The sequence below is a fragment of the Bos taurus genome, chromosome 22 (genome assembly GCF_002263795.3).
Source record: "Bos taurus isolate L1 Dominette 01449 registration number 42190680 breed Hereford chromosome 22, ARS-UCD2.0, whole genome shotgun sequence".
Taxonomy (NCBI): domain Eukaryota; kingdom Metazoa; phylum Chordata; class Mammalia; order Artiodactyla; family Bovidae; genus Bos; species Bos taurus.
The window spans coordinates 41,405,512-41,430,103 of record NC_037349.1 but is presented as its reverse complement, the minus strand read 5'-3'; the positions used below and the strand labels follow the sequence as shown (position 1 = coordinate 41,430,103).

General features: G+C 41.8%; 1 protein-coding gene across 9 annotated transcripts in view; it reads right to left on the bottom strand.

The window, feature by feature from the left end:
- Positions 1-24,592, bottom strand: part of FHIT (fragile histidine triad diadenosine triphosphatase) — a 1,524,027-nt gene that overhangs the window by 200,953 nt on the left and 1,298,482 nt on the right. For all 9 annotated transcript variants that reach the window (XR_009492299.1, XR_009492298.1, NM_001040646.1 and 6 more), the window contains 1 exon segment: positions 11,705-11,773. Coding sequence is in view for 7 of the 9 variants with exons in the window: in NM_001040646.1 (NP_001035736.1) it covers positions 11,705-11,773 (69 nt within the window). In the remaining 2 variants the exon portion in view is untranslated.

Below are 24,592 nucleotides of genomic sequence, written 5' to 3'. Positions count from 1 at the left end.
TCAAGAACTTAAACAAAAAAGAGGTGCAACTATCTCACTAACAATGGCTTATATTAGTTACATATTGAATGATAATATTTGTGCTATACTGGATTAAAAATTGTATCATTACAGTTAATTTCACCTATTTCTTTTCTCTTGTTTTAATGTGAGAGCTGGACCATAAAGAAGGCCGAGAGCCAAAGAACTGATGCTTCTGAACTGTGGTGCTGGAGTAGACTCTTGAGAGTCCCTTGGACAGCAAGGAGATCAAAACAGTCAATCCTGAAGGAAATCAACCCTGAATATTCACTAGAAGGACTGATGCTGAAGCTGAAGCTCCAATGCTTTGGCCACCTGGTGCAAAGAGCCAACTCATTGGAAAACACCCTGATGCTGGAAAAGATTGAGGGCAGGAGAAGAGGGTGGCAGAGGATGAGATGGTTGGATGGCATCACCGACTCAATGGACATGAAATTGAGCAAACCCGTGAGTTAGTGAAGGACAGAGAGGCCTGGCCGGCTGTAGTCCATGGAGTCACATAGAGTTAAACACAACTTAGCAACTGAACAACAGCAAATGTGGCTACTAATCATTTTTAATTGTGTACGTAACTCATAGTCTATCTATACGGGGCAGTCTTGCTTTAGAATGCAACGTGCAAATTTCAGACTGGGGGCACTGAAGATAGATGTAACCCGATAGTAACAAAAGCACACATTGTGGTCACCCAAGCTGCAATTACAAATGCCAGGCTATGTTTCCAGGGTTCTATGTGCCATTCTCTGAAGCTGGCAACTCAGAGGCCTATTGTTCATCTCTGCTCGTGTACAAGACACGATAGTTTTAAAGACTGAGCCCTGCTCCAAGCTAAGGGGTAATGGGATTTATAAAGGTTATTTGAATAAGTTCATCTTTCTTCGTTTAATGAATGACAGATGAGAACTGAAAAACAGCAAAGGCCTTTTCAAATGCTTTGGGGCTTTAAAATGGTGCTATTATCTTCCTTTCCACCCTAATTCTTGCTTATTTTGCTTTTCTTCTTTAAAAGAGAGATCAAGCGAAATATTTAGGGGCTTTCCTCTTTGAGGCCGTTGTAATTTATATTGATAGAAATGTGTCAGCGTTTAATCCATATCTTTCTTCTTCTTGCTGTATTTATCCATTTCTGCTCAGCACTTATTCCTCCTATAATTTTTTCCTATCCCCAGAGAGTGTTCTCAACTCTCCAAGTAAAATGGATTTGAAAAAATTTCTTATGGGTGACGTTTATTTAAAAAAAATATTAAAAAAAAAACTTCTTTATTAAAAATATGTATTTATATATTTATTTGGCTGTCTCACATCTTGGTTGTGGCATGTGGCAACCAGTTCCCTGATCAGGGACTGAAACCAGATTCCCTGCATTGGGAATAAGGAACCCCAGTGTTGGTTCAGCCCTTGAACCAACAGGGAGTCCCCTTATGGGAGATCTTGATAGTTGGCTTTAGTGGGCCATGAGCTCCAAAGTTATCAAAACTTTTTCAGACACTCCTCGTAAGAGACTGTTCATTGATTGCTATGCTAAGAACTATGGTTACAAACCTAATTAAGACTACAAAAAACACAAAGATGTCTCAGTCTTCAAGTCTTGATATTAATTGAGGTTTGACACAATTAACAGTAACTAAGAACAGAATTGTGAGAAAAAGACAGACAGAAAGATACCCTGGCAACAAGACTTCTTACAGCAGATATCGTCCACCTTAACTAGCAAGTACCTTATATGTTTCTGCTGGAATGTGTCTGTTTGTAGAGAGCATTCCCAGTGGAGGGCACACACAAAGCCTTATTTAGGAAATAAGGAGGGAGGGTGCCGTAGGACAGTTTGACGCAGTGGTTTTACTTGGTACTAGGGAAAGACTAACATGTAACTCATTTTCTCTTGCTTATTTCTCACTAACATGTAGCTGAGCATATTCAACTGAGAGAGAAGAGCAGCTTTGGGAAAACCCCAGGGTAGCAGTCCTTTGGAAACTGACTCTAGGAAAAACCATAGAGGTGGCATCGTTTGCCTTTCAGCTCATCCTGCAGACCCTTGTCCTCTCATCGTCAGCTACTCTTCTGCCTTCTTCCTTCTTTTTCTCCTCTGAAGTGACCAGTGATGCCATGATTTGCTCTGGAGGCCCCCAGCCCACCATCATACCCTTCCATGCTTCTCAACATTCCACATGTTTAGACTCCACCAAATGTGAATAATCTGAATTACATCCTCCCTGAATTCTTACCTCTACTAGGAAAAATAGGTGGAAATAATTTTTAACCAGATAAAGTCTACTCTGCTAACTGTGTTTCTCTAATCCAAAGGACATATAGATTGAACTCAGTAATAATCTGATACAGGTAAGCGTAAGCCAGATGTCTACCAAGATCTTTTATCATTAAAATAGCTTTCGAAAGACCCCTCGGAGATCCACTCAGTGAGAATTTGAGATCATTCAATTACCACTATTATGTATTTATTTGCTGGTTATGTCATACCCAGCTTCTTTGAGTTAAAAGTTCTCATGAGCTGAAGAGGAGGCAAAGGCGTATCCTTAACAAGTGGTGCTGGGAAAACTGGTCAACGACTTGTAAAAAATGAAACTAGAACACTTTCTAACACCATACACAAAAATAAACTCAAAATGGATTAAAGATCTAAACATAAGGCCAGAAACTATAAAACTCCTAGAGGAAAACAGGCAAAACACTCTCTGACATACATCACAGAAGGTCCTCTATGACCCACCTTCCAGAATATTGGAAATAAAAGCAAAAATAAACAAATGGGACCTAATTAAAATTAAAAGCTTTTGCACAACAAAGGAAACTATAAGCCAGGTGAAAAGACAGCCTTCAGAATGGGAGAAAATAATAGCAAATGAAGCAACTGACAAAGAATTAATCTCAAAAATATACAAGCAACTCCTGCAGCTCAATTCCAGAAAAATAGATGACCCAATCAAAAAATGGGCCAAAGAACTAAACAGACATTTCTCCACAGAAGACATACAGATGGCTAACAAACACATGAAAAGATGCTCAACATCACTCATTATTCAGTTCAGTTCAGTCGCTCAGTTGTGTCCGACTCTTTGTGACCCCATGAATCGCAGCACGCCAGGCCTCCCTGTCCATCACCAACTCCTGGAGTTTACTCAAACTCATGTCCATCGAGTCGGTGATGCCATCCAGCCATCTCATCCTCTGTCATCCCCTTCTCCTCCTGCCCCCAATCCTTCCCAGCATTAGGGTCTTTTCCAATGAGTCAACTCTTCACATGAGGTGGCCGAAGTACTGGAGTTTCAGCTTTAGCATCAGTCCTTCCAATGAACACCCAGGACTGATCTCCTTTAGAATGGACTGGTTGGATCTCTTTGCTGTCCCAGGGACTCTCAGGAATCTTCTCCAACACCACAGTTCAAAAGCATCAATTCTTTGGTGTTCAGCTTTCTTCACAGTCCAATTCTCACATCCACACATGACCACTGGAAAAACCATAGCCTTGACTAGATGGACCTTTGTTGGCAAAGTAATGTCTCTGCTTTTCAGTATGCTATCTAGGTTGGTCATAACTTTTCTTCCAAGGAGTAAGTGTCTTTTAATTTCATGACTGCAGTCACCATCTGCAGTGATTTTGGAGCCCAGAAAAATAAAGTCTGACACTGTTTCCACTGTTTCCCCATCTATTTCCCATGAAGTGATGGGACCAGATGCCATGATTTTTGTTTTCTGAATGTTGAGCTTTAGGCCAACTTTTTCACTCTCCTCTTCACTTTCATCAAGAGGCTCTTTAGTTCCTCTTTACTTTCTGCCATGAGGGTGGTGTCATCTGCATATCTGAGGTTATTGATATTTCTCCCATTGATCTTGATTCCAGCTTGTGCTTCTTCCAGCCCAGCGTTTCTCATGCCGTACTCTGCATATAAGTTAAATAAACAGGGTGACAATATACAGCCTTGACGTACTCCTTTTCCTACTGGGAACCAGTCTGTTGTTCCATGTCCAGTTCTAACTGTTGCTTCCTGACCTGTATATAGGTTTTTCAAGAGGCAGGTCAAATGGTCTGGTATTCCCATCTCTTTCAGAATTTTCCACAGTTTATTGTGATCCACACAGTCAAAGGCTTTGGCACAGTCAATAAAGCAGAAACAGATGTTTTTCTGGAACTCTCTTGCTTTTTCCATGATCCAGCGAATGTTGGCAATTTGATCTCTGGTTCCTCTGCCTTTTCCAAAACCAGCTTGAACATCTGGAAATTCATGGTTCACATATTGCTGAAGCCTGGCTTGGAGAATTTTGAGCATTATTTTACTAGCATGTGAGATGAGTGCCATTGTGTGGTAGTTTGAGCATTCTTTAGCATTGCCTTTCTTTGGGACTGGCACTCATTACTAGAGAAATGCAAATCAAAACCACAATGAGGTACCATTTCACACCAGTCAGAATGGCTGCTATCCAGAAGTTTACAAGTAATAAACGCTGGAGAGGGTGTGGAGAAAAGGGAACCATTTTACACTGTTGGTGGGAATGCAAACTAGTACAGCCACTATGGAGAACAGTGTGGAGATTCCTTAAAAAACTGGAAATAGAACTGCCATATGACTCAGCAATCCCACTGCTGGGCATACACACGGAGGAAATCAGAATTGAAAGAGACATATGTACCTCAATGTTAATCACAGCACTGTTTATAATAGCCAGGACATGGAAGCAACCTAGATGTCCATCAGCAGACGAATGGATAAGAGAGCTGTGGTACATATACACAATGGAGTATTACTCAGCCATTAAAAAGAATATATGTGAATCAGTTCTAATTAGGTGGATGAAACTGGAGCCTATTATACAGAGTGAAGTAAGCCAGAGAGAAAAACACCAATACAGTATACTAACGCATATATATGGAATTTAGAAAGATGGTAATGATAACCCTGTCTGCAAGACAGCAAAAGAGACACAGATGTATATAGAACAGTCTTTTGGACTCTGTGGGAGAGGGGGAGGGTGGGATGATTTGGGAGAATGGCATTGAAACATGTATATTATCATATGTGAAACGAATAGCCAGTCCAGGTTCGATGCATGATACAGGGTGCTCGGGGCTGGTGCACTCAGATGACCCAGAGGGATGGGATTGGGAGGGAGGTGGGAGAGGGTTTCAGGATGGGGAACACATGTATACCCATGGCGGATTCATGTCAATGTATGACAGAACCAATACAATATTGTAAAGTAATTAGCCTCCAAAAAAATAAATTAATTAAAAAAAAAAAACCAACAGGTAACAAAGTTTTCAAGCCGAAATTCTCCAACACCGCAAAACGCATGATGAGGACATCATTGAACCCAGAGGAAAAAAGCTAATTAACTGTCTCAATGAAACATTTCCTTCCCTTTTGGAGAGTCAACTGGGGACCCATGGACTTTGAGCCCATTGTCAAATGGTGTGTGAAAGAGATCCAAGTTCAACAATAAATATTATCAGCAATATAATAGTTTTCTGCAGCTCTCAGGGCCAAATGACCTGCATTTTAGCAAATTGATTTTGTTCATGCATTGTGTTTAGCCAAGCAATTGTTTCCCATGATATGCTTGAACCCACAGTTGCTCTGTCTATGAAATTCATGGTTGAGTTTTTCCAATTGCTGATTGCTAGTCACATTGGCTTTAATAATAGTCACTTGCTTAGTCAGTAATGGGTTTTATACACAGTGCACAATCACAACCATTCAATGTCACCCATAAACATTTAATGAATTGTCCAATACAGTTATGAGAGTTGCTTATTTGGGACACAGCTAGGGCAAGCCTTACTGGGTTAATGAGATGATGTAGCATGGCATTAAGCAAGGGGTGTTTCCATTCCCCACAGTAGCTGTACATGATCTCTTATCCAAGGACACATTTATGTCATTATCATAATCTTCATCAACTTGTCAAGATAATGGAGGGTCCACTGACTTCAGAGAAAGTCTCATGTATTTCATGGAAATTTAAATAACCAGAAAGGGTCTAGGAGCACCATATAAATAAGATCTGCATGGAGAACTGCAAAGACAGGGCTTTACGAGAGGTCTGGCCTTGGAAAGGATGGAGCTTGAACTGTTTTGAGGCAGACAAGACAGACTAATCTTCTGAAATAAGGAGTATAAATTACTGAGCAAAATTCTAAAGGGAAAACTCAGGACAGAGAGCTGGAGGAAGAGCAGATGAAGATAAACTCAGAAACGATAATCAAGGTTGGAAAGAAAGGAGGAGAAACTTTAGTGCTTTTTGTCAGCAAATCCCACATATGTGTTTGTTACAGACAAGCAAGTTTGGGTTTGAGAGGGGGTTTCTTATCAGCTTTGACATTGCTTAGCAATCAGACAAGTTTATAACGACTTCACCAAGCCCTTCTGATGTGCCGCAATCTGTAGCCCTGTGTACACTGATTTCTGGTCTACAGACTTCATTCCATCAATGCTCCATTACATTAACCTCAGATGGCTGATAATGCCATGTCAGAATCTCAACTAATGTAGCTATGAATTCATAAATTGACCTTCTGAAAAGCAAGATGTTCTCTTCTTTTAAATTATGTAAGGACTAGTAGGGAATTTCAAGTTTCTCTATTTCAACGCCCTGTTCTTTCAGGTATTCACTCATTTAACAAGTATTTATTTACCTGTTCTGTATCAGATTAGGTCCCTGTTCTCATGGCTTGATAGCACAGTTGGGGAAGTGGGCAGTGAATAACACACTAAGTTATTTTGAGTGTGATGTTATGAAGAAATAAGCATGGAAATACAATAGTCTTACCACAGAGGGGAGAGGGGATTAGCTATCTTAGATGAGGTGCAGGAGGATCAGTAAAAAGGACTCTTGGAGGAAGTTATATTCGTACTTGGATTTGGTAGAAGATATGGGAGCCGAATGAAGGAGAAGAGAAAACGGAAGAAGTCACAGGTGAGGAAAACAATCTATACAAAGAACAAGAATTTGACAAAAGCAAGTGGTGAGAGAGAATGAGACTGAGAGGAACTGGGGACGTGGGCAGACCCTCTGTTGACGTGAAAGGACTCGCCCAGGGCATTGTAAACAAGGGAGCAAGGAGGTGAAGCAGGTGTTACAGGTAAGTGGCATGCAGACTGGATGGAGGATACTGGGGACTAGTGATATTTGAAGCGTGAGCCATGACATAGAGATTGCAAACTCAAATGCCTTCAAGGGCCAAGCAGGTGAAAACAAGTGGGGCGAGTCAGGTAAGAGGCCAACAGTGGCTGTGACCCAGAGAGTGAGTGACATGCCTAATAGCATCCGGGCTCATTAAAAATGTGTTGCAGGCAAAATAGAGCCTGTCATTAAAAAACTCTTCACAAGCAAAATAAAACACACATGAGGAGGCAAACAAAGCCTGTGGAACATCAAAGGCAATGCAGAGCCAGAGGAAAACCAGGAAGGAGGCTGGGAAGAAGATTAATCATTCAAGTAATCGCATGCAAGTCAAGGAAGAGTTATTGCTTATATTTCCATGAACTGAAGAAGAAAGACTATTTTTTATTAGGAAGTAACCCAAATGCTGGAATACTAACAACAAAAACCCTAACCCTAACTCTATTTGTTACAGAACTTATGTAACCTAAAGATGAAATAGCCAGATAGGTAAAAACAGGAGTCACAGAACCATGTGGCCCATCCAAGAACTGGATTGACAAGTCGTCCGGAAGAAACACAGCCATCCTCTCCATGCTTGCATAGGTCCAGTGATGGGAAGCTCACGCCCTCGCAAGGCACTCTAAGCGTTTAGAAGTTTCTATCAATTTGACTTGCTCTTCTGTGGAACTGGTGACTGCCTCCTGGACGCCTAAGAGTTCCAGATCTGCTCTCTGGAACCATTTAAAACAGCTTCAATACCTTTCCTACCTGCCAGCCCTTCAGGTATTTAGAAATGGTAACCTGTCACTGCCTTCCCTCTACGAACCACACATGTTCTTCAGACAACACATCTTCACCTTCAGTGACTCCCCAGGTAACTGTTTCCGGGCTCTGTCATCCCCATCACCTCTCTGTGAACCTTCTCCGATTTGTCACCATCCTTCTGCAAATAGCGCCTGGGGAGAACACAGCATTCCTAGCCCATTTGTAATGCAGAGCTTCTGCAGGCATCAGCTTCTATTTCTGCAGCAGTGGGGATACAATTACGCCTTACGGAGCTCTGTCTCCTGCTGTCCCCACTCCACTCCCGGCCCTCCCAGGCAGCCTGTTTGCTGTGTTTCATGGAGAGATGCATAATCTGGAGCTAGTGCTCCCACCAGGATAAAGAATGCTGCCCCTCATCGCTCCATCACTCCTGATTAAGATCACTCAGTCTAATGTCCGTTACGTCTTGTACCAATAACGCCTGTGTAATGCCTCATGTTTCTCATGCTGCTTTCTAGACATTATCTTATTATGTGCTCAAACTGGAGATGTATTTTTGCACAAAGAGGAAGATGAATCTCAAAATGCATGATTTAAAACAGAGGGAAAATTGGATATCTGACCCTTGAAAAAAGTGCTCAGTGGGGGCATCCAATAACCTGGCTTCAAATCCAGGTTCTCCATTGACCCACTGTGGCTGTTTTTGTTTTTTTGAAAAACAAAACAAAACTAATAGCATTAATAAGAAGAGAAACAGTTACTTACTAATAAATGCTTAGTATGCACCAGTCTCTGCAGTAAGCTTTTCATGCAGTCCTCAACCTTTTCAGCATCAGGGATCAATTTCATGGAAGGCCATTTTTCCACAGACCATGGGTAGAGGGGATGGTTTCCGGATGATTCAAGCATGTTCCATTTGTCGTGCACTTTATTTCTAATCTAATGTTGCTTCTGATCTGACAGGAGGTACAGGTTTACAGTCTGGAGGCTGAGGACCCCCGCAGTCACGTCATATATTACATGCAACAACATTTTGAAGAGTATGTTTTATATGTATCTGCATTTTAAAGGCAAGGGGATTAAGTGACTTGTCCAATGTCACACAAGCAGTAGGTGGCACTGGAATTGGAACCTAACTCTGGCTGTCTCCAAAGTTCAATCTCTTCAAGTTTCTTAGCAGTTTCCCTTACTGGGTACTTATAACTCACCAAGTAATGGGAGGAAAAAAAAAAAAAAACTCTTTTAGCAATTACCTCTCCTGAGAAGCTTCTCCTAATAGGTAGGAGGTAGGGACACGTGTTGTGGGGCTGGAGACCCCGGGAGAGGGTGCGCACGAGAGCAAAAGTGTGAGAGGGGAGAGAAAGGCCACGTGCCAACCTTGACCTTGGGCTCCGTGTCTCCACCAGGGCTGAAAGGTAGCCCTGCAGCTTTTGTCACAAGCACATTTGGAATACAAACAAGATTTCAAGGTGACAGTTCAGTCTAAGAAAACAGTGTTTTCAAGTACTTTTAATACCACTTTAGCAGTATTCACTTGTATATAAATCATGTGCTAATGTATTCATTAAAATAGCCTGTACGTGGCAACATTTTATTAACCTCAGTTTATGCTAATAAGATCAGTACTTGGATTTTTTCAAAATGCATCTCTTTTATAATTACTCCATAATTCTAATTTTCTTCCAACTCAAACTAAGCCCTTACTAACCCCCAAAATACATTCCACATCCAATGAAAATGAGTTCAGTTTAAAATACTATAGGACATAGCTTTGAGATAGTATACATTTGGGAGGAAAGCACATTCCCAAGCCTAGCCATGCATCAGAATCTCCTGGGGACTTTCTTATGCACACACAATTACTGACTCTTATGTGGCTCTGTAATATACTGGTTCAGTATTTCTGGGAATAGGACCTCTTGAGAACTGAGATTTGCAGCAATTGGTCTACAGAGCAGCACTTAGGAACCAGTGATTAGACTGTGTCTACCCTACACAGGTGGACTGCAGCCCTTGGGAAACACAGGATACCTGAGACAGTGAGAGATGCCCCAGACATGCTCACTTGTCACCTCAGAGAATTCAGCAACTCCCAGATAAATGATTTACAAGTCCCATTACTAACTGTTGACCTCTTGATCTTAATTTTCAGGGTTTGGGTAGCCATTTTAATAGTTACTACAAAGAAACCTTATAAATACAAATATATTTTTAAAAGATGCATAAAAATCCCTATAAATTAAAAAAGTTTCTGACTGCTGGAAACCAGGTGGGAATCATCACAGAGGTCGAGTACCATGACAAACAATTAAAATTATAAAATGTGTTTGAAACATCATTCTCAAAGGGATAGAACAGGAGTGTCAAATAAATGGCTCCTCTCTCATATTTGATACCCATGGCAGATGCATCCAGAACAGCCTCAGAACCCTTCCCAACTAAGCACCCCAGGCCCCTACTACCATCTGATCAGCTCTTACATGTGGGGAACATATGTGCCCTTTCCTAGCTAGAAGAAATAGTCACACTGAAATCATTTCTTTTTTCTTCACACCAACACATCTATTACAGACTGCACAGTTCACGTAGCACAGACAGACACACCCAGGTTCTCATGTAGGTGTGGTCCTAGGAGCAGATCTCCTGGCTCTTGCTGTTCATCTCTACACTGGGGCCACACTTATATCTTTGAAGGGAAGTAATAAGTTAACTGCTCAGTGCTTATGACACAGGGGTCACCCTCTTATTGTTGGGTGAAACACTGACTGAGGCCACCTGCCCTGGCCAGGAAGACACATGAATGAGTCACTTGCATGGGTTACCTTACAGCAGGAGGTCCTGGTTAGGGACTTGGAACTAACAAACCACCATAAACCCGAAGAAATCAGGAAAGGTCCAAAGGAGAGAGGAGATGCCAGTCCATATGTCTTACCAACCTTCCAGAGTCCTCCTGGCTGGAATCCATCTTGGCTGAGCCATGCGTGGGCCACCCAGAAGGGTTAGGGTTAGGGGTTGGGGTTAGGGTTAGGGTGAGGGTTAGGGTGAGGGTGAGGGTAAGGGACTCGGAAGGGACTCTTGAGTCAGAATGATTGGCCAGAGACAACCCAGAAACTAATCCCATCACCATAAAAGCCGAGGCTGCGAGTCACGTGGCAGAGCAGTCCTCCTGGGTTCCCTTGCCCTCCTGCTCTCCAACTAGGCGCCTCTTCCCAGTAAAGTGTCTTGCTTTTTAGCCTGTGTGTTTCCTTGGACAATTCACTTCTGCTTGTGAGACAAGAGCACACTCTCAGGCCCTGGAAGGGGTCACCCTTCCTGCAACATTATCGTTCAAATCAACCTAGTTTCTGCTGGCCACAATTCAAAGTTCCACTCTGAATAAATGCTATTAGGAAAGACAAACTGGATTTCAAAGTGGTTTTAAAACTAAATGTAGTATTCAACTAAAAAAAAAGTCATACATCAATCTGCTCGGTTTCCATTGGTGGCACTCTAAATTACCTCCTATGGAACCTCTGCGCTGTATCTCCACACAAATGTCCAGTGCCCTGGTAAATGACAGGGCAGAAATCACAAGGACACCTGGCTTCTGCCAGATTTCATTTGAAAAAGAAAATCATTGTAATTCATTTGCCTTCAGTTTCTGCAGTGGCCATTCTTGGCCTCTACAGCCCCTTTCCAAGTCTTACTGGGTAGAATATCACTGAAGACCACACCTCCAGTGTTCCTGATTCATCAGATTGATTTCATCACTCTGATGGCACCAGTGATCAAACAGTAAGATCAGAGAGAGCAGACCTACCGCATCATAGATGCTGTCATTCCTGTGAAAGTCTCCAGCCTTCCTTGGAAGAATGTGGACGTGAACATGCTGAAAAATAAAAGAAAGAATAAAATGTGATTATTTCCTCATATATTTCGAGACTTGACAGCGATGCTCTCGTGAAGTCCAATTACTCCACATGGGTTCCTGCTGGATTATTTTTCAGAGGAAGATGATTATCATCTCCAGTAATCATATCTGAAATCTGCAGAGAGGAGAGAGGCAAAAAAACAAGACAGGACAATGTGGTGGCATATACGAGAGTTTGAGTGAAATGCCAGTGTTTTAGGGGCTCTGTGGAATTATTCATAGTTGTCAGTCTTGGTTGTATTTAGCCAGTGCTTTGAAATGACAGCACGTCTTCAAAGGTGACCATGGCGACTCTGAAACTGAGAAATGAGAACTGGCTAACAGAGAACTGCATAAGCAAAGAGCAGATGAGCGAGAGTAGAAAGGATTATGAACCAAATTACAGGGCCAGGACTTCAAATAATAATCATATAATAGTAACGTAAATAGTTCTCACTTATTAGGTGTTGAATTACTGTAAGAAAGCACTGTGCTTGGCTTTTGTCTCATTTAATGATCTAAATAACCCCCTACAAAGTTCTACTTTGATCTTCATTTTACAGATGAGAGCATCTATACTCAGAGAGGTCAAGGGCCCACCGGAAGTGGTAGGGTCAGCGCAGGAAGCCCACCAATCTGGCTCTTACTCCCACATTCTTCATCAGTATGTTAACACTGATTCTGTGAAGTTAATCTTTTAAACAGCCCATTTCTCTAGTATACTAAAGCACCCAGGTAATATACTTAGCAATGCTATTATACAGAGATCATGAATCAAAGCACACTGCATATCTAATTCAATATATCCTTCAAGGCTAACTTGCCATTTGAAAGTTTTATTTTCCAAATAGCCTCTACTGTACTTCAACTGAAGTTAAACCTCATGCCTGCCCTTGAGCTATGTCCCCTCCTTTATTACAAACCAAGGGGAGGAATGCAAAAAGGAAAAGCCTAAATGTGGAGAAGCAGACAAAGAATCAGACCCAGTCTCTGATCATACCCACCCCTTCTTGATTACAGCGATCAGGCTCCAAGCCTCCCAACAGCCTCTGGAGACTGTGAGATTAAGCGTCCCTGTGGCTTTGCTGCAGGAGGAGGAGAAAATGATACGCTATTAAAGCAGAGGCAGGGAGCAAGACCGTCCAAGGTGAATGAAGCAGAGAGGAGCTTCACAACAGCCTCTGAGCACACGGTCCCCAAAGAGTCACATGTTTTTCCCAGAATATTCTCCAGTTAATGAGAAAGCCATTTACGGATTCCTTAGCTCCTGGGACGAGCACATGCCTACGTCACAAAGACAAGGTGAGCAGTGGGAGACAGGGAGAAGAAACAACAGGGGGGAGCCTATCACTGACTATCCATGGAGCCAAACTCTTAGAAAGAACCAATGCTGGATAAGCCCACACTGAAACTGACTGACGCACACGGGCTAGTTGACTTAACAGCAAGAATGGAAAAATGCCATAGTACATGGAAAGAGCCTACCCTTCATTCCATCTTTACTTCCTAAGCCTGCAGCTACCCTTTCCATCTTCTTTCCTCTTTCCTTCCTTCTCTACTTCTTTCTTCCTGCCCTCCTTGCCTTCTTTCCTTCCTTTCTTCCATCTATCCACCCACCCACCATCTACCTTGGCCTTTCTAATAATCAGGTATTCCAGACCAGTGTTCTGCAGCCAAAGGGCCTAATGCAACTTCTGGAACTTCCACTTACTAGCTTGTGTGGTCTTGCCTCATAAGTCCGGAATCTCAGTACCATTACAGATAATGGGGACTGCAACCATTTCAACCGCACAGAGTTGTTAAGGGGACCAAATCAGCTAACCATGTCCTTAGCTTGCTGCTTAGTACATAGGTAATACTCAGTACTGGAGAAGGCAATGGCACCCCACTCCAGTACTCTTGCCTGGAAAATCCCATGGACGGAGGAGCCTGGTAGGCTGCAGTCCATGGGGTCGCTAAGAGTCAGACACAACTGAGCGACTTCACTTCCACTTTTCACTTTCATGCATTGGAGAAGGAAATGGCAACCCACTCCAGTGTTCTTGCCTGGAGAATCCCAGGGATGAGGGAGCCTGGTGGGCTGCCGTCTATGGGGTCGCACAGAGCCAGACACGACTGAAGTGACTTAGCAGCAGCAGCAGTGATACTCAACACACATAACTGCAGTAGTATTACTCTTACTTTTTAGTTATGTTTATTATTTTTCTAACTGGCAGATAGAGTAGAAATCACATTCAGGGGTTGGTTCCCATACCAGAAGGGAATATACTTATGAAGCTTCTTGAATGGAATATTAAAGTTATCCTGTTGCTAAAGCTTATTTCTGTTGCTAGGACTAGTGGTTTTCAAATCTGAGCATGCATCTGCGGCTTGGTGAAACACGGATCACTAGACCCTTAAATTTTGTATTTCGAACAAACTCCCAGTGATATTAATGTTGCTGGTCCAGGGCCATACCTTGAGAACCACTGGTTCAGATTATCCATGTGGTTCTTGACCTCCTCTCCTGAAAATACGCTAACATGGGCATCCGAGTCACTTACTACTTTGCCTGCCCTATTGCATTCTGGGAGTCATATTCCTGAATGCTTGCCTGACTTCCCTCTCACTGGTCACCCTCTGTGCCTTGTCCTTAGGAATATGCCCATCTTCATTCGCCAAGGACATAGAGGTAGTTGTGAACTTACATTAGGGAAACTTCCTGGGTCCAGGCCCACCCCACACCTCTGTTCCTTTACCTTGCTGTCCTGGGTTTAGTGTTCAGGGCTATCTCTATAGGCTCAGTTACCACCCAGTCTTGGAATGCCGCTCTTGATGACTGGTAACCACTTTAAATTCACCGTGACATTGATGAAAGCAAACAGCTCACCATACAGGTGATTTCCCCCAAGGGCATAGATCTCAACCCAGCCTGATGGCTTGACTTAAATTCTTAAGTGACAGATTGATCACAAGATCCTGACAACCCACTCAACTTCTCAGAAAAGGGAAGTGATGATAAAGCCAGCTCAAAACCTTGCTGTTGTGAAGGAACACCATTGCCATCGCCTTCCAATAGAATGGCCTTCTGATAAAGCCCCCACAAGCAGCACATACAGGGATAATTTGACCTAATTTGTTCTTAGTAAATTCATGTTGAGCTTTGGTGATCACAACTGACTTTTCTAAGTGCTTATAAAACCTCTAATTAAATGTTGCAGTATAAGAGTATTTTTAAAAATCTATGATGCACTACATACCAAAAAATTTTTCATGGTCAACTACAATTTCACAATGCTCACCAGTACACTGTCACAGAAGAGGCACCCAAAAGACACACGGTTACATTTGTCCAATTAGCAATCCAGAAGCTTATTTAATTATGGAGATCTCTGTTCTTTATTCAGATAACATCTGTCTACATTTTTAATAGATTTATTCATGCAAAAATTATGTAGAACCAGGTGTTATTCTAGAAACCAGGGATATAGTAATAAACAAGATAAAGTCACTGCCTCCTTAGAACTATACTGCAATGGGTGATGCAGAAAATAAACAAGTAAATAAACATACAACTTAATTTCAGGGGGATATAAATGTCATGCAAAAAATGGAGTGTGCAGAGCTACAGAACTGGAACACTTCAGCATTTGAAGTCTGGGAAGAGAAGTAGTAGGACTAAGACTAAGGATACAGCAAAGAATGAGGCCAATCAAGAGAGGGTAAGTTCCAAAATTGATGAAAGGAGGAGTTTCATGGAGAATATAATCAACAGAGTCAGCACTGTTGAAAGCCTATGTTGATTTCGATGAAACTGGTAAAATAAAAATTTAACTAAAAAGCACATAAGATGTTCAATATCACCAGCCATTAGTGAAATGAAAATAAAACCACACTGAGATATCACTTAGCAGTCAACAGCATGGCAATACCAAAAAAAAAAGAGAGAGAAAATAACAAGTGTCTATGAGAATGTGGACAATTAGAACATTCATAGGCTGTTTTGGGGACTGTAAAATGATGCCACTGTTTTGGAAAATATTTTGGCACTGCCTCAAAAAGTTAACTTGGGCAAATTTCAAGAATAGTGAAGGACAGGTAAGCCTGGCGTGTTGAAGTCTGTGAGGTCACAAAGAGTAGGACACGACTTAGTGAATGAACAACAACAAAAATTAAACATAGAGTGACCATACGATTCAGGATTCCACTCCTAAGTACCCACCCCAAAGATCTGAAAACATGTCCACAGAAAAACTTGTACATGAATATTTATAGTAGTATTATTCATCATAGCCAAACAGGGAAAAGAACCCAAGTGTCCAGCAAGTAGGGAATGTATAAACAAAATGTGGTATAGCCAGATAGTGGAATATGATTTGGCCATAAACAGGAATGAAGTACTGCTACAGGAAAGAATTCACTAAGTGAGTTATGCTAGTGAAAGAAGTCAGACACAAAAGGCCAGATAGTGTATCATTGTGTTTATATGAAATGTCCGAAACAGGCACATTTGCAGAGAGAGAGAAAAAATTAGCAGCTGTCATGGGGAATGGGGAGTGACTGCTAATAGACATGTCGTTTGTTTTGGGGAGGATGAGTATGTTCTGAAATTACATAGTCGTGATGGTTGCGCAACTTTGTGAACATACTAGAAAAACACGAAACTGTATAGAGAGAGTGCATTTTATGGTATGTGAATTTTATTCCCATTAAGTTGTTACTTAAAAAACTGAAGTGGGTTTAAGAGAGAGTAGAAGGTGAAGAAAAGGAGATAAATAAGCATGGATGACTTTTCTAAGGAAAAGGAGTTTTGCAAAGAAATCAGTGGCGGTGGATGTAGCGGAGGAAAGAAATACAGGTTTAAGTTTCCTGAATCTTTAGGTCTCTACAATTATTATTATCCTTAGTAGTAGTAATTTTTTTGTTAATATTTATTGAAAGATCACTACATACCAGTCCCTGGGTTGATTCACATCATTACTTTAATTAATCCTTACAATGCTGCCCAGAGATTGTTAATAAATGCATCTCCATTCCCAAGAGACAAAGTAGACCAAAGGGGTTAAGCAAGGAGGTCACACCCCTGCAGGGAGTGACCAGTAGCTGATATCTGACTCTGAGTCTGTCATCAGAGGCCAGAACATTTGCTCTTACCACAAGTGACACCTTATCTCAGGAGGCCACCCTCTCTCCTGATTCCAAATATAAGGACCCCTCTTCAACATGGGCTCTTGATGCCTCTGCCAACTCTGTGACTTCTCAGTCATGTCTTTGATCACATCTCTAAGTTCTCTCAGACTTGCATCCCCTGGGGGATGGAACCTACCTTTGCCCTGAGACTTCAGATCACTTAAAGCAAGGATGCTACATCTTAAATTCCACTTCCACCTTACACCTTCCTAGTTCAAAGCCATGCCAGGTATAATATAGATTAGCCAAGTTGGTCAATATCAAGTCTTCTGCCCCTAATCTATTAACTGTATATAGTTTGCCCCACACAGTAGACCCACCCTTTCCTGGCTCATCTGCTTGAGAAAATTTTAACTTTAAAAGCCCTTTTTGTTATCTTTTCCTCCAAATATAGGCTCTCCCTGATAATTAATACCTTAATGACATTTTTATAGGTTCTGCCTCTTTCGTACAACCTGTGTGTCTTCTTCCATGCTTTTGAATGAATTTAGTTTACCCCATACTCACCTGAGGATGGTTAGTATAGTCACACGGATGCTTTTTGTCCTTTTCAGAATACATTCTAATTTGGTTATAAAGGATAAAATCATGGTGGGGGAAAGGGCAGGCAAGACTAGAGACAGAGAGATACCCTTCTTAATAACTGGAGACCAGCAATCTCCACCAATTGCTCCTCAGTGTGTGAACACCTCACCCTCAAATCAATGAATAATCACAGAAGGGCAAGTCTGATTCTAAAGAATCAAAGCAAAAACTGCTGTGGGAGGCAGACTGTGGGCCCTTCAGTATCCTAACCCCAGGGCTGGTGAATATACTAAATTGTATAGCAAAGGAGAATTATGGATGCAGAAGGATTAGCATTGCAACCAATGCTAAACCAAGGTAGAGTATGAATGACCCTGAATTATCCATCTGTACCCCGTGTAATGAACAAACTCTATGAGACAGCAGAGGACAGGGGAGCATGGCAGGCTACCTTCCCTGGGGTTACAAAGAGTCGGAAATGACTTAGCAACTGAACAACAACCCAGCGTAATCATAGGGGTCCTTAAAATTGGAAGAAGATGAACATCACCAAAATTTAAAACTTTGTGCTTCAAAGGATACAGTTAAGAAAGTGAAAGGTAAACCATGGAATGAGAGAAAAAAAAATTCTGCAAATCATCCATCTGATAAGAGACTTTTATCTACAACTTGTACATAACTGTTCCAACTCAGGAGTAAAGACACAAATCCCAACTATAAAGAATGAGCAAAGGATGAACAGGCATTTCTCCAAAGAAGATGCATTAAAATGGTCAATAAGCAGAGGACCAGAATGTGAAGGCTATGCCTTCAAAACTGCCTTCCTCCCTTCCTTGTTTCCCCACTTAGAGGGGAGAAAGAGGCAGATAAGACTGCTTAAAACCAGTAGAAATCAGGTTTCCCAATGTGAAACATACTATTGGTTAAGGATGATACAGTTTGTTGTCCAAAGGGGAACTTCTGAGACTGAAAGGGGCATTGTTCATCACTGCATTCGCCTGTTTATGGCTACAGATGGGCCCCGATTTTCAATGGTTCTACTTACCATTCTCTAACTTTATGATGGTGTGAGTACAATAAGCATTCAGTAGAAACCACACTTTGATCTTTTCCTGGGCTAGCAATCAATATGTGGTTCCATATTCTCTCCTGACGCTGGGCAGTGGCATTCCCCACAGCAGCCACTCGATCACAAGGGGAAACAAGAGGTACATACATTGGCAACCATCTGTACTAGACAGCCATTCTGGTTCTCTCTCTCAGTATAGTATTCAATAAGATCCATGAGCTACTAACACTTTGTTATAAAATAGGCTTTATGTTAGATGATTCTTCCCAACTGCAGTTGAATGTAAGTGTTCTGAGCATATTTAAGGTAGGCTGACTAAGCTATGATATTCTGTAGGGGTGTATTAAATGTATTTTCACCTTAATGATATTTTCAACTTACAATGGGTTTATTGGGGTGTAACCGTGTCATCACTCTTGCCTGGAAAATCCCATGGACGGAGGAGCCTGATGGGCCGCAGTCCATGGGGTCACTAAGAGTTGGACACGACTGAGCGACTTCACTTTCACTTTTCACTTTCATGCATTGGAGAAGGAAATGGCAACCCACTCCAGTGTTCTTGCCTGGAGAATCCCAGGGACAGGGGAGCCTGGTGGGCTGCTGTCTATGGGGTCGCACAGAGTCGGACACAACTGAAGTGACTTAGCAGCAGCAGCAGCAGCAAAGTCAGACTTCTTCAAATAAACCAGGGAATACACTCACCCAGATATTGTTGCTTACGTGGGAAGGATGAGAGCATAAATAAATTGGGATCTGATATCCTCTCAACCTGGCTTAGGGGCTTCCCAGGTGGTACCAGTGGTAAAGAACCCACTTGCAATGCAGGAGACCCAGGTTCGATCCCTGGATCTAGAAGATCCCCTGGAGAAGGGAATGACTACCTACTTCAGTATTCGTGCCTGGGAATCCCATGGACAGAAAAGTCTGGCAGGCTACAGTCCACAGGATTGTAGACTCAGACATGACCGAGAGACTAAGCACCAAGATGCATGCTACCAGGCTTAGAATCGAGACCCACCACCATGACCAGTTTGGTGACCTTTGACAATGTACCTGCTCTCTGTAAGCCTTACTTTCCTCATCTAGTACAAGGGAGACAGTAGGAGTTCCTACATCTTAGTATTTTGGTGAGGATATGGTAATGCATATACAGAACTCTGCACAGTTGCTCATTCAGAGTAGTGGGTGATGCATTTATTTTCTGTGCTACTCTCAGTGAGGAAGAAAACTTTCTTCCACCCTTCTAGGTTCTTCTGACTGGTCTAAGAATTAACTGGACATAAGACAGATAGATCAATAGAAGAAAATTAAATGTACTACTGTACCTATGGGAACCCCAGATATACGAGAGGCTCAGCAACAGAAAGGTAAAATGAGGTACATGTGCTATCATGAGCTAAGGGATGGGATCAAGAATTTCAAGGACAGGAGGGTCATCCACAGGACAATAGGAAGAAGAGCAAAGTTTGCTAATTAGATGTCTTCCTTGCCGTCTAGAACGGGCGTTTAGATAAAATTTATCTCTGGTAATAACTCTTTTTCTGGGAGAAGTCCCCAAATGAAATTCTTCTAGGTAATTAAAGGAGGGGAAGTGGTCTCTCTTGAGCCCACGAGGTCTCCACTGCCTTTATATAAAAATAATCCACTTGCCTAAGTGCACATCTTGGGGAGATCTGTGCTGAATGCTTACATTACGTAGATTATACACTTAAGCCTCTAGAATAGGAGAAAATACGCTTGGGACTTCTTTTTGAGACAGTAAGTGGTTCTATTTGATGAAAAGAGGATGTTCTGCCCTTTGGAAGTCATGGAGGGGTAGGAGTAAGATGCCAAGAATCTATAATAATTTGAGACTTAGAATCTCCTGGAGGAAGCCAGAGGAGTGAAAAAAACTAGAGGCAAGATAATAGGGAGGGCACCTGTGTTAATGCGTCATGCCCAGATGCTTCTCTTCACGTGGCAGTAACTCATCCACCACTCTTCTCCTTAATTCACTTAGGAAAGGAAAATGGGAGAAGCCACTTGAAATGTAATTGTCTCTCGCTGGTCCTGTTTGAGGCTATTATGCAAAGAGTAGGGAGATTTCTCATTTTGTTCTGTTTACTGGAGTAGGGTTAAAAAAAAAAAAAGGAGGAGGACCAGTCCTTTCAGCACCTGCTTTCTTAATTGTCAGTGATTTCCTTGCTCCCAAAAGTGAGTGGTTTTTAAACAAAGCAGATACATTCTCATAAGTGACATCACCATCTTATAAACATATTGTTACAGCAGGAGAGGGGATGGAACCATGACAACAGGTCCCGTTTCCTGCTCAAGGTCAGTGGCCCACATGTCACTCACCTTTTCTTTTTCTTCTCACTTGCAATCAGTGCTTCTTTTGCTTTACAAAGACAAATGATAGAAAAGCTGTTTTCTTCCCTTATGTCCTGTTTTGAACTTGTGAGCAGTGGGTAAGGAAGTTGATCTACTTTTTATCTGTCCTATTTGTTCTACATTTCAGAGGAGGAAAGTCTTAAAGAAAACAAACTTCTCCTGGGTTTACCCACTGCCTATTGCAACATCTCCAGTGATCCAGCTCTTCGTGATAAAGATAAAGCTAGTCTTGCTTGCAGTGTGGAAGATGGGGGAAATTGATTGGCAAAATACATGCACTGACACTGGCTCATGTTTGTTCAGTTCTCTGGGCTTCTCTTCTTGTGGAGGAGGAATTGAGGAAGAGCCTGCCAATTATTTCCACCTCATGAGCTTAAAAGCTAAAGGAAAAGTCACATACCCACGTTTTCAGAGTTCGGTGACCCTCTGGCTCTCTACAGCATCAGATTTTATCAGCTTGCTTTTATTTGACTTGAAAAAACCTTAATTTGTAAAAAAAAAAAAAAAAAAATTTGGAATTTAAAGTTATCTAGTCAGGAGAAGCTCCTTTAAACTCTCATTGTGGTTTGGAGCCATGCATCATCAAAGGCGGGATGCTCAGATGATGTACTGCTCCCGTACATCATTGGAGCGCCATCCCTCTCATGATATATTATTACATCTCACAATTGGAACACCGCCAGTGATGTATGGCTGAAAAACACAATCGTTAAGCCACGAGACTCCACAGGGTCTCGACAAACTCAGGGTTTTATTTTTCTTTTTTTGGAAACTGGATTTGTTCTTTATCTTTTACTTTTTCTTCAAATTTCTCAGCTTGACTGGGACAACTGGGGTACCAGGAACACTGTGTGTTTCCTGCATTTCACGACAGGGACAGCAACTGCATGTGCTACAGGAAGGAGCCTGCCAGCACAACCAGAGACCATCATATGCCCACGCCTTTTGACAGATGACTATTTCTACCCCTGAGTTGACAGTGTCAAGGTGTCTGTAAGGCCCTTGAGCAGAAGCACTTCCAGGGACATTTATTTTGGAACTAAGGAGCTGGTAGTGTTTTCATGCTGACCTTAAGCTTAGCAGTAGAAGGTGAGGCCTCCCCCAACCGAGTAAGGAAGAATCCAGCCAGGAAGAAAACAGAAGCTTTGGGGCTGGTGATGTCCTGGAATGGAATCTTCTTAGCAAAAGTCCCTGCAGAACCAAGGCTGCTGACTGAGAGAAGAAGCAGGTTGCCTAAAATATTTTCAAAACTACTTCTGTATAATATAGTAATAATAAAATGTACTGAATCTTTGGAATATGCCAGCATTAGTCTATATCCTTTATCAATATATATCATATAATCCACAATAACCTTATGCATTTTCTTCCCTGGTGGCTCAGATGGTAAAGAATCAGCCTGCCAATGCAGGAGACCCAAGTTTGATCCCTGGGTTGGGAAGATCCCCTGGAGGAGGAAATGGCTACCCACTCCAGTATTCTTGCTCAGGAAATCCCATGGACTGTAGCCCACCAGGCTCCTCTCTCCATGGGGTTGCAAAGAGTTGGACATGACCGAAGTGACTCAGTACACACACACAACATTATGCATTAGAATACTGGTTTTATCTCCACTTGAAAGATGAGGCAAAATGGAGGGAGTTATAGATAAAGAAATGGAGGCCTTGGGAGGGAGAGTGGATAGATTTTCTCAACTCCAAAGTCCAAATACAACATTTTCTATTGGCACTGTGGTATAGTAACACACAGCCCAGCAGAAGGCACCCCAAATACTACTCATCTCAGGCTTCTGAGCACGAATGTGAGGAGGTCCATGAGAGACTAGTTCTCTTACAAACTTGAGGTCAATCTTGTAAAACATTCCATATTATCTTCTGTCTCATGACTGATTTTCAAAGTGGCATAATAGCTTCAAATTCTTAAAACCATTTAACAAAAAGAAAGAACTTGTAATTATCACTCTTAAAAAAGTTGACCAACTCTCCCAAGATCTGAAAAACCATGATATTCTTCAAATCAGGTCATTTCTACAACATTAGGTTATGCTCCTGCAACAAGACAGGTGGAATCCAGGTAGACCCTTCCAGGGTAAGAGTCTTCCTGTTGACCCACACTATTCTTGCTTGAAGAATTTCACGGACAGAGGAGCCTGGTGGGCTACAGTTCATGGGGTTGCTAAGAGTCAGACATGACTGAAAGCGACTTAGCACAAACTCACATTGACACACACAGGCAGGAGGTCAGAGGTTCTCTGTGAAAATGATTCTGTTTGCTGTCTTGCAGGGAAAGCACCTTAATGAGGTTTCCAGCAAAACAACTTTCAAGAGCTACAAGAATATTTCAGGATTTGTCATCCTTGTGTTTTATGAGCTACCGTTGTAGCTGTTGCATTTACATATTCTTGCTAGAAAAAATTAGAAATTGGTCTTCCCTCCATGTGGAGCTCCTTTCTCTCCTATCTTCCTCTTGCTTTTTAAGGGCCAGTTCAGATGCCACCTCTTCTGTGTGATGTTCAGACTCTCCAGGGCTCCTGTGATTCTTTGTATCAATCTCAGTAACTGCTTTCAGTACAAAATATCCAGAACTATAGTTCTCTCTGTTTCATTAATCTGGACCTCTAGGTGAGTCTTTACCATATTTTCCTTCTGATTATTTATTTTCCTCTCCTCCCAGATTCCTAGCTTTGAGAATACATTATGTAATTGTTGGAAGGATAAGGAGATGAGCAGATGGACGGACAAATGAATGGATGGATGCATGGATGGATGGACAGACAGGTGGGTGGAGAGATGACTATATTCTTAATCTGTTCACTTCCTTTAAAAGAAAGAAAGGAGAGGGGAAAAAAAGTAACCTCATACACTCAGATCCTCTTTACCACGCTGGTCTTCTTCCTCTGCTTAGGAGTTCCTGCACATGTAAGACCGTGGTCTATGCAGAGCCATTCTGACTGCATGGCACATGCCTTTCTTCCCCATGGAAAAGTTTCTTTTTATCAAAATGTAAGTTTGAAGACCTTATCTTCCCAACTTCCTTTTAAAAAACTGCTCAAATATGCTTGAGTGTCTGAAGCAAATAGCTTATCCTGAAAACAATCAGGACCCAGCTGACTGTCAAGAGGACAGATTCTTTGTTCAGCATTAACTGTGATAAGAGTCACTGTGACTGCCTCAAGAGAGAAGCAGAAACCCACCCTTTCTTTGGATACCTTCTGACCTTCACAAATTAATTCTAGGATGCATTATTCGCCAGCAAGCATACCTAGAATATGTACTTTCTATTTCCACACCGTATCAGACCATCAATCTGCAGAGCTGTTCCCTCTGGGTGCCTTTCTGTCAGGTACACAATAAAGGATTTGGATGCAAATGAAAGAGTGATGGCATTTTTCCTTGTCTTACTCATTTCATGACAAATGCACGTTGCTTTACTGTTTGCTGTACACATAATTACAGTTCTTTAATTTATGTTTCAATAAAATGTATAATAATAAACGTTTACTGCTCCATGAATAAACATTCAAATGAAGCCTCTAATGGAGGTTACATGTTTTGAAGCAGTTCTGTGGCTCTCCAGAATCTCGCCCTCTACTTAATGAGCATCATTTCCATAATCTGTGCATTATTGCTTAAGCCTCCCTTTAGGAATATTTTACAAAGCCAAAA